The sequence below is a fragment of the Eutrigla gurnardus genome (genome assembly GCF_963514095.1).
Source record: "Eutrigla gurnardus genome assembly, chromosome: 2".
In the NCBI taxonomy this organism is placed as follows: Eukaryota; Metazoa; Chordata; class Actinopteri; order Perciformes; family Triglidae; genus Eutrigla; species Eutrigla gurnardus.
This window is the reverse complement of record NC_139916.1, coordinates 4017732-4035479: the sequence shown is the minus strand read 5'-3', so window position 1 is coordinate 4035479 and position 17748 is coordinate 4017732. Positions and strand designations below refer to the sequence as shown.

General features: G+C 45.5%; 1 protein-coding gene across 3 annotated transcripts in view; it reads left to right on the top strand.

Annotated features, from left to right (window-relative positions):
* Positions 1–10715, top strand: part of arhgef10la (Rho guanine nucleotide exchange factor (GEF) 10-like a) — a 118799-nt gene extending 108084 nt beyond the window's left edge. For all 3 annotated transcript variants that reach the window (XM_084033308.1, XM_084033310.1, XM_084033309.1), the window contains 3 exons: positions 4301–4472; positions 7974–8096; positions 8847–10715. In XM_084033308.1, coding sequence (XP_083889434.1) covers positions 4301–4472; positions 7974–8096; positions 8847–9406 — 855 coding nt within the window. In that variant the 3' untranslated portion in view covers positions 9407–10715. The remainder of the gene's footprint in view (positions 1–4300; positions 4473–7973; positions 8097–8846) is intronic.
* The last annotated feature ends 7033 nt before the right edge of the window (positions 10716–17748 follow it).

Below are 17748 nucleotides of genomic sequence, written 5' to 3'. Positions count from 1 at the left end.
CTGCAAGCCGCGCTGGATTCAGCAGACTAACCAGGTTGCTGTTCGGGGCCAACAGTTGTGGCTCGTACTTATCCCCGTATTTGACACAGAGCGACAAGCGTATATTTCAATTTTTTTACATACTTCTATTTTGCAATATTGGTGTAATCATTCAAGTGTGAAATCACTGATTTACATGCATGTTTAAACATGTTTGTATCGGCTCCTCCAGTCCAGCATGCCAAAGTGTCCTCGGGCAAGGTATTGAACCCCAAATTGCCCCCCGAAGGCTGTGTGTGAATGAGATTAGATCCTGATGGGCAGGGTATGAATGTGTGAACACACACATATACGTGGCTTCCCAGAGTGCCTTCCAGGTGGTTTCAAACATATTGTAGGCAAGAGAGCGTGCACCAATTACAGCATGTCAGCCATTGATTAGCTGGAAGTCCCTTTTTTAGAGCCACCACACTTGATCATGATTAATGTGATAATAGTACCGGCTATACGCCGCAGTATGACGGCGTGTTTCCTTTACTTGTCAACATATATAAATTGCAATGGGTTGTTGAAGATGAAATGTGCCTTTTTATTATGGATATCAAGTTATGTTTTTTGATGGCTGCACTTGGAAAAAAGGGAAACTGCGTATCCGTCCCCATGCGGAGCAGGAACCCACCAGCCGAGGAGTCAATTAAAAAAATAGCACACATCAAAGACTCCTCCTAAATCTCAAACAAAGGAGGACCCACTGGCAAGGTCACACAAACAGGTGGTAATCCCAGTCCGCCGGTGCACTCGGGTCGGGTTGGGGGGGGTGTAGTCATTCTGCGTTCCCCCCCTGCTCTTCACCGACTAATCGCCCGGCCTCGTGCATCGACAGCGATATGAGTTCCAAGACGACGCCCGAACCAACCCCTCGTCACGCCTCGGACCGCGGGGGGCGCGTGTGTCGCCACGATAAGGCTCATTGCATTTATTTCAAGCTACTCATTAAGACTGTGTGCCTGAAACTCTTTTTTTCCATTGTTGCTCTTAAAAAGATGGAAGCCAGGGGAGCGGTGCAGAAATATAGTCCCAGTGTGTCGGGGACTCGGTGAATTACAAAATTAGGAAGTTAGACTTTATTTACAGAAACCTCATATCCACCTTGTTTAGGCCGGTAGGAGCGAAACCCTGGAGGGTTTTAACCCCCCTTTGTTGCAGTTTGTTTGGGTAGGTGTGAACCAAAGAACCTCTCTATGGTCCACCTCGAAGGGGCCGGTCTCATGTGGACTCTGGTCCATTTCTGGTGTCAACAAATCTGTAGAAAAAAAGACTCGACAAAGTATGTTTCAGTGATTAATAAAACAGTAGCTCTTCCTGTTTTGGTGGCTTGTGGACCGTTGCATGTTTGTAATCACTGAATTTAATGAGTTTAGTGTTCATCGGACCACAAATGAGACAAGTATTAGCTAGCTGCCTCTCCCCGCGGCTAGGAGACAAGTCCACCAGTAGGAGACTAGTCCACCAGTAGGAGACTAGTCCACTGGTAGGAGACTGGTCCAGCAGTAGGCGACAAGTCAACTGGTAGGAGACTGGTCCAGCAGTAGGAGACAAGTCCACCGGTAGGAGACAAGTCCACCAGTAGGAGACTAGTCCACCAGTAGGAGACTAGTCCACCGGTAGCAGACAAGTCCACCGGTAGGAGACTAGTCCACTGGTAGGAGACTAGTCCAGCAGTAGGAGACAAGTCCACCAGTAGGAGACAAGTCCACCAGTAGGAGACTAGTCCACCAGTAGGAGACAAGTCCGCCGGTAGGAGACTAGTCCACCAGTAGGAGACAAGTCCACCAGTAGGAGACTAGTCCACCAGTAGGAGACTAGTCCACTGGTAGGAGACTAGTCCAGCAGTAGGAGACTAGTCCACCAGTAGGAGACTAGTCCACCAGTAGGAGACTAGTCCACTGGTAGGAGACTAGTCCAGCAGTAGGAGACTAGTCCACCAGTAGGAGACTAGTCCACCGGTAGCAGACAAGTCCACCAGTAGGAGACTAGTCCACTGGTAGGAGACTAGTCCAGCAGTAGGAGACAAGTCCACCGGTAGGAGACTAGTCCACCAGTAGGAGACAAGTCCACTGGTAGGAGACAAGTCCACCAGTAGGAGACAAGTCCACCAGTAGGAGACTAGTCCACCGGTAGGAGACAAGTCCACTGGTAGGAGACTAGTCCACTAGTAGCAGACTAGTCCACCACTAGGAGACAAGTCCACCCGTAGGAGACTAGTCCACCAGTAGGAGACTAGACCCCCAGTAGGAGACAAGTCCACCACTAGGAGACAAGTCCACTGGTAGCAGACTAGTCCACCACTAGGAGACAAGTCCACCAGTAGCAGACAAGTCCACCGGTAGGTCACTAGTCCACCGTGAAGAGACTAGTCCACCGGTAGCAGACTAATCCGCCGGTAGCAGACTAGTCCCCCAGTAGGAGACAAGTCCACCAGTAGCAGACTAGTCCACCGCTAGGAGACTGGTCCACCAGTAGGAGACAAGTCCACCAGTAGGAGACTAGTCCACCGCTAGGAGACTAGTCCACTGGTTGATTCCCGACTCCTCCAGTCCGCAGAGTGGGCCAGATACTGAACCCCAGATTTGGAGAATGTGCTCTATAAATGCAGGTGTAGAACATCTCATATAGGAGAGAACATCACAAGCAACTGTCTAGTCGTACCAGGAGACAACTGTACAACCAGTTTACATTTCTGGATCGTTTGGTTTTGCCTTGGTGAACGCGACCTGGACCTGGTGAAATATGTGTTGGCTTCAGGAACCAGACCTTCAGGTGTGAAGCCCATCCTTAGATGCAGGGAGGGTCTACTGAGCTTATCATGTTGTGGTCTAATCAACACTAATGTGGCTCCTTGTCAGTTTTTACCCCCCGAGACCACAATAGTAGTTTGCTTCATTTTCCATGATGGAAATAATATAATTTGTGGATGATGCGGGTCATTACATCTTCGTATTTGTAATAAGGTAGCAGCTATAATGGGGGTTAACCACACGAGGCTCGCCGGCAGACATGTCGACATCAGTTATGGATTTGGATACCCGACGTGAACGCAAGCAGGCTGACGGGAAAAAGAAGATATTTATAGAAACAAATGACTGGCTCTTTGTCCAGAGACGTGTGCACATTGTTCTCTAACTGTGGGTTTGGTGAAGCATCGCTCAATAACAAAACAGCTCCGCGTTTGTTTGTGCAGATAATCTGTGTTTGCTGGGTCTAAGGAAGAAAGGTGAGCTGTTGACATCTGGACTAAACTGTTGATGTGTCCTTCAGGGTGATAAAATATGAACATGTCACTGAGAATTCTGTATTTAAAGAGCAAATATCCTTACGTGCCCCGGCTTAGATCTTACTGTTGAACCTGGATGGTAGAAAGTAGAAGAAGTGCTGTTTGACTGATACAGGGAATTGGTTAAAGTGTTTTTTTGTTCAGAAATAGATATTGATTTCGTAAATATGGATGATGCTCAATGATTGAATCCACATCCAGACATTTAGCTTCTCTGGTGACTTGATCAGAGCCTCTGGGACGATAGAAAACATCTATCTGGATAAACTGGAGTGTGTAGCGGTTCTTTTCAGTGTGCGGTCAATTTGAAAGACATAGAAGCACTTTACAGCGTGGTGATATTCATTTATTCCTCCGGTGGAGAGCCGTGGCCCAAAGGTAGGATGTTTTTTAGGTTGTCTGTCCGTCCTAGAAGCAATACCAATAGGGAGAACTTTCAATTGGGACTCAAGGATTAACTGATTGGATTGGAAAACTTATATTGAGGGATTGAAGGATGCATTTTGTAATGATTGCATAAACTTTTTTTTATTATTACCAACATGGAATTATTATGAAACTCATGCTTCGAATGCTGCTCATCCTGGACGATGAGCAATAACACAGCACTGACCCCCCAACAAACCTTCTGCTGCTGCTCTAAAAAAAGCTATAATTGGACCCATCCTCCTCCTCCACTGTTCCCTCTGTTTCTTCACAACAATGACTGCCCAGGAACAGATTCCCACTTATCACACACAAGTTCTCACGAAGTAGCAAAGGCCCCCAGCTCACCCCTCAAGATACCCTTCACACTGCTTCCATCTGATGGTAGATACACATCTGTGGCCTGTGAGTTTTTGTCCCCTCTGCTTGGAAAAAGGACAATAACGAATGTATCTGCTTCTAAAAGCGTCCTGTAATCCCCACGTGGGACGGGCCAGATGTTTTGGGGCGTGACGTAGAAATAAAGGACAAACTATAATGGCGTTGTTGTCTTGGTTGCAGACGTTTGAGGTCCACCCAGACCCGATGATCAGCGTGGCCCACATGGCGTGCGCCGGCGGAGGCGTGTGGATGGCGTTCTCCGAGGGTTCCTCCATTCGTCTCTTTCACACCGAAACACTGGAGCTCCTGCAGGAAATCAACGTCTCGACACGCTCCACGCTGCTGAACACAGGTACACACATGTCGAGGTCGGCGTCTGTCCTGCAGACTGAATGAAACACACACAAAAAAATGTCTGCATTTGCACCGGTCACATTTTGTGTTTGTTCTGTCGGAGCGATCAGAGGAGGGAGCTCCCCCTCCCCAGAATGGTATTCTTGTCTTGTCCCGAGTCTCTCCTTTGGGTCTCGCACTCCGGAGACTGACCTGAATAAATATCCATCTCAGGCCTTCACAAAGCCATAATACATCCACAGGGTGAGAGATAGGGATTAATAAAAAAAAAGAAATAAAGTCATTTAGGAGCAGTTTATATGGCAGCCTTAAAGATTTTCATCCTATGGGTTCCCATGGAAACGCTCTTTAAACGTCCCGTATTTCCCTCTTTTTCTCTCCCCACGTTCCCCCCTTTTTGAGTTAATATTTTTCTTTTTCTCCCTCTTTCACTCTCATCCGCTCTGCTTTAAAAATCCTCTCACGCTCCCGTCTAGTTTCCCTGCTCGGTTCGCTTCTATCCGCAGATATATCCCTTTACTCCCTGATGGATGAAATATTTATCATTGTTGTTGTAAAAGGTAAACAAATCAGAAATCAATGAGGCATACCTCCAAGTGTCTTTAACAACTGCATTACAGATCAGACATGTCCGAGCTCTGAGTACGTGTGACGGATCGGTTTGAGCTTCGGGGATCGCTAGGAATGCATTTTGTCCTTTTACGTCGAGTCAAACCAGACTGTGATTGATGTATTTAGAGCAATACTCAAAAGCTGTGTTAGAAAGGAGGAAAAAAAATAGATTTTCTCTTGCGAGTTGAATAGAAATAATAATAAAAAAATGTGGAATGTGTTTCATACTTGGAAGTTTGTCACTTTTAGATGAAAGTTCCTTTTTCACTCTTTGTTTAAGATACTTAAAGGGTGAGGAGGGAGGAGACTCCTAAGGCCAAGGTGTCTGGAGAAAACTAGTGACCTCGAGGTCACTCTCGAGGTCACCCTTCCCTTTTGAAATATGCAGCAGATTTGAGGGGAGGGAGGCAGCCTGGAGGCTGGGCCCGGGGGGGAGTTACGGGGCGAAGAAGGAAGAAGAGTTGCTCGGCTCATGTCTTCAGGGTCCACGAAAGGAAAAGGATCTTTGACTCAAGTTGTGATTTGTTGAGCTCACAAGAAAAGAAAAGAAAAAAAGACACTCAACCACGAGATACTGCACATGAAATACCGATGGTTTCTCTCCATCACCGGGTCTCCGCTCCCCTTAGGTTTCTCCTTGACTTATGCTAGGACATGCAGTAATGATATACCCCCCCACTAATCCCTTCCCCTTAATGTGATTTATAGACAACAGGGGAATTCCAGTTGCAGTAAACAACAGAGAAGTTTCCGAGGCGGAGGGGAAAGTGCTGATCTCTTCTCTACTAATGCCTTTAATAGTTTACATCCTTAGGGGTGAGAAAATAATATTCCAAAATAAAGTCCTCGGTGACATATCACAGAAACATTTATCTTGGGAGACATCGTCCTTTAAAGGCAAATACAGGCAAAGGCAAAATCAGTATGTGTGTGTGTGCAATCGCTGCAGAAATTTAAGGTGCAAGATTGCTCGAGGTTAAACTATACCGCCTTAATCTCGAGTGCCTTTATCATTATCCCTCTTTTATCGCTGCTCTTGAAGACAATGCGCCCGGCGCCCACATCTTTTTCTCCGACTGAGCCTCGCCGTCTTCGCAGGCGAACGCTGGAGTGGGTGTTTTTCACTTAAACTCTCTAACCGCCGTACAAATCGACTCTGAGGCGGTGTTGAGCAGGTGGCAGACAGTTTGGAGATAAAGGGGCTGCTTTTTTTTATTTTTATTTTTATCGTCGATGACGCCCAACCCTCTCCCGTGACTCTCCCAAGGTCTCCACCCCGAAGACGCTGCCGCGCTCTCTCCGTCTCGCTTCCCCGTGATTCATCTCACAGTCAAATGTATTAATTAATGACACCGTCGAGCCACTCATGCAAATCACCTCTAATGCGAGCATGACACAGAACAAACATGTAAATACCGCCACCCGTGTAAACGAGCGCTCTCGTAGCTGCGATCACATAAGTGCTGCTCGTAATTCAATTACGGTTGCCGTGGATATTATGGTAAATTGTTCCATAGATAACTAGGCCACGACGGGAGCCAAGAGCTGAGGGACCACAGAAGGAATGCAAAAATAAATCCATAACAAACAGTGTTTTTCACCCCTTTTTGTTAAGTAGAAAAACAAAGGGTGTGCGTGTATAATGAGCCTTTCCCTGACGCTAACGCCGTTCTACGAAACAAGACATTTCCAACACAAAACTTCAGGTTTAGGCGGAAAAAAATCCACCTTTATCCACAGAAAATGATCAACACTGTCAAAGGAAAATCACCTTGAAGTACTTCATTTCTCTCGGACAATACGAACCCAAACTTACTTCCTCTATCCCATCGGATTGCTACGATGGCCCTGGAAGGAGCTCGGGTTTAGCCTTCTCAGGGCGGTAACACTACATGTCTCTTCTCCCTCACTCTTTTCAGTGAAAATATTGCTTTTGATTAGATTTTTTTTCTTCTTTAGTACTTAAGTAGTTATTGTCGGAAACAATCCTACGCAGCCGCCACTGGAGTCTAATTCTACTGATAATATCAGTGGAGCCTCATCGTTGTTTAAACAGAATCAATAGACCATCAAAACACATTTTTAAAAGCACTAATCGATGATGTAGAGTCGAATGTCATGGTTGAATGAATTTTTGGTACATTCCTAAAATAAAAGTTGCATAACATTTGTGGAATTCTGGGGAAATGGGGGTCTGACCCGGTCAGGGTTCTGGAGAATATAAACGGCCACCCAGGCGTGTGTGTGTGTGTGTGTGTGTGTGTGTGTGTGTGTGTGTGTGTTACTCATTCAGAAGGATTATGACGTCTGTAACCTCCAGGATATCTCGTCCCTTCACCAATAAAAACACAACCCCTCTGCACAGCAGATTGTTCTTACAATCCGAGGGGAAAACCTTGAAGCTCCTGTAGCACCAACCAAACCTCTGAAGTCTTCAGAGTCTTGTTTCCTCCACTTTGTGCTGCTATGAGTCTTTTCTTTCAACTGGGTCAGCAGCGAGTAGACAAATCCCATGTTTTTCTTTTTTTCCTTTCTTAATGTTATGTAAGCCGGAGCCCTGGGTGGCTGTGTGCTGTGTTAAGCTTGTCAAATACACATTGATCACAGAACTTAAACCGTACCCTAAAGCTCTCACTGATAACCAACAACCCAAAGTACTTTTCTTTTTTTTTTTACATCCTTCCCATCACGTTGGGACTGAAGAAAATACTTCTTCAATGGATGGAAGTTCATGTTTCACCTTCTACCAGCGAGACCGTCCCGTCAGAATACGTTGGATCATTAAGTCTACTACTCTTTCAAAAGGAGCCTACAATCCATCATGTCATAAAAGCCGTTGGAGATGAAAACTCATGTCAGTCTGGTGGATGTTTTTTTCTGTCTGCAGGTCAGAAGAGCATTCGAGTCACGAGTCTGCTCATTTGCCAGGGGCTGCTGTGGGTGGGCACGGCCCAAGGCCTCATCATCACTCTCCCAGTCCCCAAACTGGAGGGCATCCCTAAAATAACAGGTACACGAACCGCCTATTGAGAAGTTTTTTATTCGTTTTTTTCATGATGGAAAATCACTCTCGACTGCCCATTATTCAGGTCGCACTTCACACATCACATTTTTCCTTGTGGCTCAGGGAATCTGCAAATACATGCGTGTATATTTATATATATATATTGTTGCAGGGTGATTAACAAAACTGCCTGCAGGCGTTTTGTTAATTACACCATGTGAATGAGGTCGTTAGTTTCCCACTTGCACAAACCTCATGTACCTCGTGGCCTTCTTATTCCATCTAGTTCAACGCTATGTAAACACGACAGTATCACTGTCACAGCAGCAGAACAGCTGACATACACTACTCAAGTCATAATGAGATGATTTTTATTTTCCTCAAATACAAAGTACAATATGTACATGACATAAAATACATCATACTGAAAAAGACAACAAAATAAATTAATAAATTCATTCAAGTTCGAGGAGGGCTCCTTCTTTACATAATCATGTTTAATTTACATAGAATTTACATAAAGCTCATATATCTGTGTGAAGTACTCATCATGCAAATCTGAATATGATATATCTATCCAACACAACATAATAACAAAACTAAAAAGCAAAAACAAAACATAATACTTATGAGTACAAAAAAAAACGATGTGGACTCGGGGAGTCGATGATAATAATTAGGATTTCTTATCTCCTGCGTGACCAGTGCTCGTCTCTAGCAGTATTTATTGTCACATTGAAATATTCTGTCCTACAGGAAAGGGGATGGTCTCTCTGAACGCCCATTGCGGTCCCGTGGACTTCCTGGTAGCCGCCACCAGCACGCTGTCCCCCAACCTGCTGAAGAGGGACTCGGTCGGCGACGGGCCGGACTCCGCCTTCGGAGGCGAGGACCGCAGCGACACCTCGTCCCAGGAGTCCCTGCAGCAGCAGTCCTACCAGGGCGGAGAGGGGCGGGGCAAAGGGCGCGGCGTCCTGCTGCAGTACAAGCTGCGCTCCACGTCGGGGCTGCCCGGCCGCCCGCTGACGGCGCAGGGCGGCGACGAGGCGTCCGACTCCTCCCTGGAGTCGCTGGAGCACAGCGTGGAGGACGGCTCCATCTACGAGCTCAGCGACGACCCGGAGATGTGGGTCAGGGGTCGCCCCTGCGAGAGGGACGGGGGGCGCAGGGACAGGGTGACCTCCGCGGCGGTCATCTCCGGAGGCCGGGGCTTCCGGAGGGTGAAGGAGGGGGCGGCGGCGGCGGCGGGTACTCGGACAAGTGGCGAGGGTTTGGAGAACACTCTCATGGTGTGGCAGCTCCCACTCACAGTGTGAGAGGGGAAATCACACGGCGAGCTGAAGGGTATTTATAGACGTCTGCCCGGGCTTAGCCTCCAATCAACCCAGAAATTCAAGGGATTTTAATAAACATGTATGATGTGAAGGCGTTGCCACAGCGACGGAGCTTGACAAGCTATGATTTAGCTTTGAGAATAAAAGAAGTTTCCATAGAGGAGCCGTCAAGCCCACAGACGCTTTGAATGTTCACCATCGCACGTCATCGGCTCCCCGGCGGCGTCGGAGGCCGCCACAGACTCCTTCGCCTCAATTTCACCTCATGGTCGCGGCGTGCTCATCTCTTTTATGAAGGACTGTGTGAGCAGCGTTGGACGCTCTGGAGGAGGAGGAGGCCTTTGTTAGAGTTAGAGACGGACATCTTTTATGTGATCCTGTGGGAGAGAGAGATCCCATCCGTTTGGCGCCGAGAGCCGGGGACTTCCACCGCATCATAAAGCACATTAGCATCACTTTATTAGCGTCGCCAGCCTTTCACTCATCCCATACAATGTGAACGTACGGTACCAACTGTTGTGTCTCGGAAATTGAATCTGTGCTCTCTTAAAAAGCAGGATTTTTTTTGCTGCTGCACAAAACAGAAAATGTGCTGCTTCCAAGAGCTCACGCCTTTTTAACGAGAAGGTGTCAAACCTGGCTGCACATCTTTTGTATGAACCGACTCGGACAAGAAAGAAAGCCAAAAGAGTCAACGGTGTTATTGCATAATCTACATTTGCACAGTAGAAATCCTGTAATTCTTACAGATTCATTCGAGGAAAAAGACACTTCTTGGTGCCACGTTTGATTTTTCGTTTTTTTTTTTAAGTATTATCTCGCCCAAGTACTGTAAATTCTCAGCGATATCTTCCATTATTCAACGTCATCCATCAGCCAGATGAAACAAATGTGCACAGATGAAACACGGCTCCACGTCAGCTGCAAAACCTCAGTGACACATCAAAAGCAAAACTCTCTAAAACGGATGATGAAATAAAAAAAAAAAAAGGCTGCAGCCGTCCAAACGGAGCTGAGAGAGCGTGTTTACATGCATGTTCATTTTTCAATAACAAACCATATGATTCTAAGCAAAGATGGTGCCTACGTCCGTACGTTAACTCTGATACCAGCCGGGACACGTCAGCCTGAGTCCCATCACCGCTTGGTTTTCATGCTAATATCTGGGAAATAGCTGGTGTGTCATGCAAACATTAATATTTCACCACCGTGATACGAGGATGTAAACAACTTGTCGTTGGGGGAAAAATCACATCTCCGTTTGTTTGTGATTATTCTGACTTCAGACGGCGTGTTAGGGCCGTGTAGGGAAAAAAATAAACGGAGACGGGGGTGCAATATTCCAGAGAAAAAATCTCAAATTTGCAAGTTTATAAAGCAGAAAATTTGCGATTTTATAAAGTCACAGATTTGCTACTTTATTACAGTGCTATTAACCGGCATTTTTGCTAGCTAACTTCCCTTGAATGTACGCATTTATTTTTCTAATTAATACATCACAATGTGTGACAACGCCTACTTTATAAAGTTGCAAATGTGCTACTTTAAACAGATGTTTGCCGTTGCTATGACAACAAGTGAAAAATACCGCTAGCATGTTAGCCCAACCACCCGATCATTAAACACCCATAAAATGACAGTTTGTCCTCATATGAATAAAAGCAGCAATAAGCATCAACATCATCACCCTAAGGACCTTAACGAGGCGTTGTCACACGTTGGGATGATTCATTAGAAACATAAATACGTACATTCATGGGAAGTTAGCTAGCATAAATGCCGGTTGTTAGCATAAAGTAGCAAATTTGCGACTTTCTTTTCTTGAATTGCCCACCTCTCTCTGCTCCATTTTTTTTTTTTTTTTCTACAGTGACCCTAATACACCGTCGAAGGTTTGTCTCTAACCTTCTAAAAAAAAAAAAGAACTTTTAACCACTTTTAAATCTTAAAACAGATGCATTGTCAGTAGGCTCTGCACAAGCTTGTCTCTTTTGTTTTTACTTTAATTTCTCCTCCATGAATTCTTAATTAAACGTGTGGTAGCATTGGCAGGCTTGTAACATAGACTGTTGACGTTGGCAGATGTCTTGGAGACAAACACCAGGAAGTTAAAGACTCGCAGTCGAGCGAGTAGGCGGAGGCGGTTGCAAAAAAAAGAGCATGAGAGTATGAACATCTTTGTGGACCATCAATAAAACGGAGCAACGGTTGTGAAGGTTGCGGTGGATCTGTCTCTCCACTTAGCCCCTCCGCCGCACACCGAATATCATCTTATCCTTTTCATCGCAGGCGAAGCATAAAAGTTCATGTTTTCTACGTCCCTGAGGCACATCGGAGGTTTATTTGTCCTTTTCTCTACCCCCCCCCCTTCAAAAAGCATTTAAAACATCCTGCCAGAAAAAAAAAGAAAGATATGAGGATGATAACTGTCCTCTAAATGTAAATGTAAATGTCAATGTCGCGTCAGAAATGTAAGAATAAATAATCCTAATTCACGTGAGATCCGATGCGGAGGTTGTTCACTCGAGCTCAGCCGCCGTTTCACAAACTCCCGAGATTTGATCTCCGGGCGCCGCGGCGTCGTTTGACGGACATCGACTCACACGTGACTTCTGCTTCCATGCGTACAGGTCTCATCCATGCACTGAATATTAATGAATACTTATGAATGAACTGTACTGTACTACTAATTTAAATTGTTACTGTACTAATTAAGCCTGCATGTAAAGAGGACTCTGTAACAGTGTTGATGTTTTAGATGAGAATGGAATTACAATTTATCCAGTTTTTTTTTTTTTTTGCAAATTGTACTGGATTTTTTTTGATTGGCCATCGGGTTATTTCCTGAGACGAGAGATGCAAAAATAAACACACTATGGTAAAGGTTTTAAACAAAGGGAGAAAAGAAATATCTCGACTTTCGGCCGTAAACATCAGTCACAGCTTACAGACCGACCTCGGAGGTTTTTTTTCCTGTGCAGCGAGGCATTATCACCGATATGATGGGTGCATTGACCTTTTAGTTTTACCACCTGTTGCCGTGTTCACAACCTGCGTGATCGTCTGACTGCTCCTTTCCTGACCCGTCGCCGTGGCGATATTTCACCGATCACCGATCGAGCGGATGGCCGGACCTTCAACAGTGAGGTTGCAACAGAAAAAGCCCGAAACGAGAGTGGAAAACACAGCACCCTTCGGTACAAATGCTTGTAACATGTTTCCTGTCTGAACATCGTCCAACAAGCTAATGCTAAATAAAAAAAAATTGTGTTTAAACTTGATTCAGAGTGATGTCGGTTGGTATTGTCCAAGTTGCAGTAGCAGCAGCTTAATTATGCTAATGTTGTTACGCTTCTGTTATTTCTGAAAATCCTGTCTCTGATGCATCATTTGGATTATCCTCTCACTTTTTTGGTGTTTGGCATTTAAATAACCATAAGCTCACCGCTACATCAGGAAGCCAGTGCTTAAAAACAACAGCTAATCTCTTTGTTGTAAGACGACAGATTGAAGAGAAAACAAAATACTATTAACCCATTTTGTTACGACAGCAGAAATAGTGGAAAAGTAGCTCACACATCCTTAAAATTGACATTTCCTGTCAAACTGCTATTTGAGTCTCAGTTAAAGGTCGATTCCATCTCCAAAATGTTACAACGAACTTCTGTGAACTGAAATGTCAAGTGATCAATCCCAGATCAGACAATGACATGGTAGCGACCTGTCAATCACACGGTAGCCCCGCCCCTAAAGTATTATGGTCTGGTGGACTCTAAATGGACCATAATGTACTAAATGAACATCATGCTGGATTGAAGAAGACTTGAAACTAGAGATTGAGACCATAAACTCATGTTTACAATGTTTACTGAGATAATACATCAACAAAGTAGGAGGGTCATTTTCTCATAGACTTCCATACAATCAGAGAGGAGTCGCCCCCTCATGGCTATTAGAGACAAGGCATTTCCGCCTTGGCTTCACTTTTTAACGCCCGAACCAGAACCCTTGTCCTCCACCTCTGCCTTCATCAGCTTGTTTGTCTTATTGTGCGACTTCTGTATCCGAACTAACGTCCACGGCTACCGTCAGGTGGGAAAATGTTTCCCAGAGGCCTTTGTGCCTCTTCGCCTTCATCCCAGGTTTCCATCCTCACGTTGTCGTCAACGGCAACCACACCTCAGGGAGACAAGTGTCGTTGAGTGTTACATGCGAGCAGGAGAAACCTCTGCGGGGAACCCCCCCATCCACGCCTCCTCCTCCCCCTCTTACTCTCCCTCGTCGTGTTCCTTCATCCCCCTCTCTTCCTCACCGAATACAAATCCACCGTCCATCACGGTAGGAATTGAAGCGGCGTGCTATTTCTTCATGACCAGTCATCAGGTCAATGTGTGCCGTTGCCCTTTGACCTGAAAGTTACATTAATAGCCTCCTCACCCCCCCTCCCTCCCTACTAACTCCACATGGAGCAGTCAGGCTGCATTAAGCCCCCCCCCCTTCGGGTGCTGACAATGTCATATAAAGTGACAGAGGGCGGGTGGAGCAGGGCTACATCCACTGGGATCAGCCTCGGCAGTTACCGAGGTAACCAGCAGGATGATGGGCTGCATCGGTCAGATGGAGGTTCAGGTGTGGAGAGAACCAGCGGAGGTTTTCACAAACGTACTTTCGCTTTAAATCGACCTGAGGCCATGGTTGAAAAAGAAACCAATGTTTTTGAGTTTTTGCTTCATCACTGTTTGCGATGTTTTCTCCGGTCTTTCGGTCCGATATGAATAATGCAGAACGGTCGGGCGGCCGTTAATGTGCCTCCTCGTAAAATCTAGGCTTTGTTTACTTGTACTGATTTCCCGCAAGCTCTCATTTACCCAAACTTCTTGGCTCGTAGACGATGCCCAGGGGGGTGCCCGATACTGCAAAACCAGCACCCCCGGCAACACAATGAGGATCCCACCGTGATAGGAAGCTCCACGAAAGGGTCTACAAAACCCTCATACCCCCTAGTGAGGATTGAGACTGTAATACTGATCTGATAAAGTACCTGGGTCAGCATTAGACCACATCCCCGCCTGCAGGCAAAATGACAAAAACGGAGGCCAGAATGATGCGCAAGCGTTTTAACGGCGGAGCCTCAAACAGCATGGGGGCCGCACATTTATGGGATTTTTTTTTTTTTGCTGGTGGGGCTTCAGCAAAACCTTTTTCTAAACCTTTTTTTTTTAAGAGATATTTTCTGCCAATTAACCCTGCTTCGGGAGAGATTCGCCTATCTCCGGCCCCAGCTTTTTTTTTTGCGCCTGTGCAGCTCGCGGCGTCACGTCTCAGGTATAATTTGCATGCCTCGGTCAAGTCTAAACTGGAGCGGATGAAGCGTCGTGGGTTTGAAGGTCTCCCTCCTCCTCCTCCCTCCCCGCTTTATCTAGGCAACTCCGAAAGAAAACCCGGCGTATTTGCATTGCTTTTCATTTCCGCAAGCCTTGGCGAGCGCCGGGGCGATAAAGGAAGGAAGAGCACACTGGACGAACCTGGCTTAACAAAAGGAAGCAGCGACTAATGATTTGCATACAGGGAATGCGAGGATCTCGGGTCTTATTATCGTCCGTCAACGCTCAGAGCTGATGCCTGTCAACAAAACGGTGGCCGAGGTCACGGCTCGGTGTCAGATGTACTCGTCTACCCCGAAGAAAAGAAAATATCTATATTTCAATAGAGGATAGTTCCAGATCCGAGGACTAAATCCTCACTCCTCCATCTCACGTTGCTTTGTCTTCTAATGTGCTCACACATGATTTATTTACTATTTTAATCATGCAAAGACTCAATGAAAATTTGATCATTGTACATTATTCATTGTGGAGAAGGGGGTCTGCTTAATGGCATGACACCGCACCTGTATTGAGTAGTCACACAATCTCACACATTTATCCATTCGTCCATCTCTTTGTATCGGGGGAGGTGCCCTGGAAAAAATAAAACAAATGCGCCGCTCTTGGAACTGTGGCATCTCCGTAATGCTTTCTTATTCCGCGCCTTCCTTTGGCAAAGACATCACCATTTATTTTTTTTCCCGCAGTCCGTAAAATCGTAATAGGTGAAGTGCAGCTGAGGAGCTTTTATAGGCAATTTCCTCAAAACACATTTATATAATGTCTCCGTGGCCGATCCCCAATCTTATTTACTGTTATATGTATAAACATGCCGGTTTTACATGCGCTGCACTTCCTTCTGTCCTGCAGTGTTTTATTTTCTCACACTGTTTGGGCCTTTGAAGGGTGACCTTCAATTCATATATCTATTGCAATAACTCTCTGCTACTATCTCGGCCTCTGTGGAGAAGATACATTTTTTTTTATGTTTGGCACTATATCAAGTCACTTTATGCCAACATTGTTCTGACTATTCAAACAAAAAAGAAACAAGAATGTTAGCTTTCTCCTTTTTTTGTTTTGCATCCCTGTTGAATCTGGCTGCCGGCCAGGAAACATCAGGAGGTAAATAACACGTTGGACGTGGCTATAACTTGGCTGTGCTTGCAGGACAAAATAAACATTTTACACATCAAACGCAAAAATGGACCAGAGGACCGGCCCTATAACTGACTCTGTAGCTAAGTAAGTAAGGAAATAGTGAGTGATCAAGTTGCCACCATTGGTCAGTCGAGTGACGTTGTCACCATGACGTCCTCTCGTCACCATGATGCTGCGATCACAGTCGTTTTGAGGGAATCAGAGCTAGCAGGTACAGTCGCATGCAAAATATGGTGAATCTAAACGCTAAAGAGTTTATCAGAGCCTGGAAGCTAAATCCCCCACAGCAGCCATTAGTAGCATTAGCACAGCAGCCAAAGCTACCTTAAGCACAGCAGCTGTAGCTACCTTTAGCACAGCAGTCGTAGCTACCTTTAGCAGAGCAGCTGTAGCTAACGTTGGCACAGCAGCCAAAGCTATTTTTAGCACAGCAGCCATAGCTACATTTAGCACAGCAGCTGCTCTACCTTAAGCACAGCAGCCGTAGCTAGTGTTAGCCAACGTTAGCACAGCAGCTGCACGTAACGTTAGCACATCTGCAGCCAGCATCTACACAATGTAACTCCACCCCTAGGCAGCAAAACTTTAAGTGAACTTCGTCAACTTGTTCACGTGATTAATTGGCTCATTGGATCCGTTGTCATTGGAGATAACTGGGCTGTTTACCGCGATAACGGTCTTGGTTAGCTTAGCATTTTTACTAGCATTAGCCACCACTGTGCCTGAAACTATTCACCAACATAATTTCAAGTATGAACATCAAAGTATGAACCCGTATTCGTTAATGGGGAAATATTGCACGTCACAATAACAAAGACAGGAATTCAACAACAGGGTTGCCATGGTGACTGACTGAAAAGCTGCAGGTTGTAGAGATGCATTAAGTCGAGAGAGAGAGATGGATTTTATTTCATGTGGCTTTAACGAGATAATCGTTGAGGTTGAGAAGTTTAGCTTATCTGCACTTAAGCACATTGACCAACAAACAATCCAGATACGAGGTTTCACCTGCTCCTGTTGACTCAGCGGTTTGTTCTTTTCTCAATACTTTTCTGACTCGCTTCATCTCCATCCCTCTCTTTGTTTCCTCTCTTCTCTCCCGGGAGAAGAGATGTACAGCACAGAAACCTTTTTAGTTGGCTTTTTTTCTCTCCGGCTGACAGATGGAGGCCATTAAAACACATATTCACTATATTACGGTAAATAACGGCAGCCGTGTTTTGGAAATGATTGCCGTTCCCGAAAAACGATGCTCGGATACGAGAGGACGTCAGGTCTCGTCGTGTATCCAGTGTTATATCTCTGATTATTTACATTTCGTTGTTGTTTTGATTGCATGTGTCAGTCAGTGAACTGTGAAAAAAAAAAAAAAAAAACCCCGACACCAGCTCATCAAGCTTGATTTTTCAAAAAAGAAAAAAATGGACTGCGTAATGGACCGGCAACCACACACACACACACACACACACACACACACACACACACACACACACACACACACACAGCAGTTAAGATGCTTAGTTTTTCAAAAAAGGTATCGAAAATCAATATGAGTGGTGGCAGGTGGGATATTTATTCAAAATGCACTCCCCCCCACCTCCCTATTCTTTGTAAAAAGACGGAGAGGAGGAGGTTCGGCTTTGCAGGGAGCTTGGCAGCTTAGACGCTGTCGGTTTTATAGGCTGGACATTCACAGTAACCAACGATGACAGTTTCTATTTTTATACCGCTCACTCCTCGGAGAGAGATCCTGAAATCCAACATTGTCACAGCAGCAGCAGTCAGCTGGCACGAGGA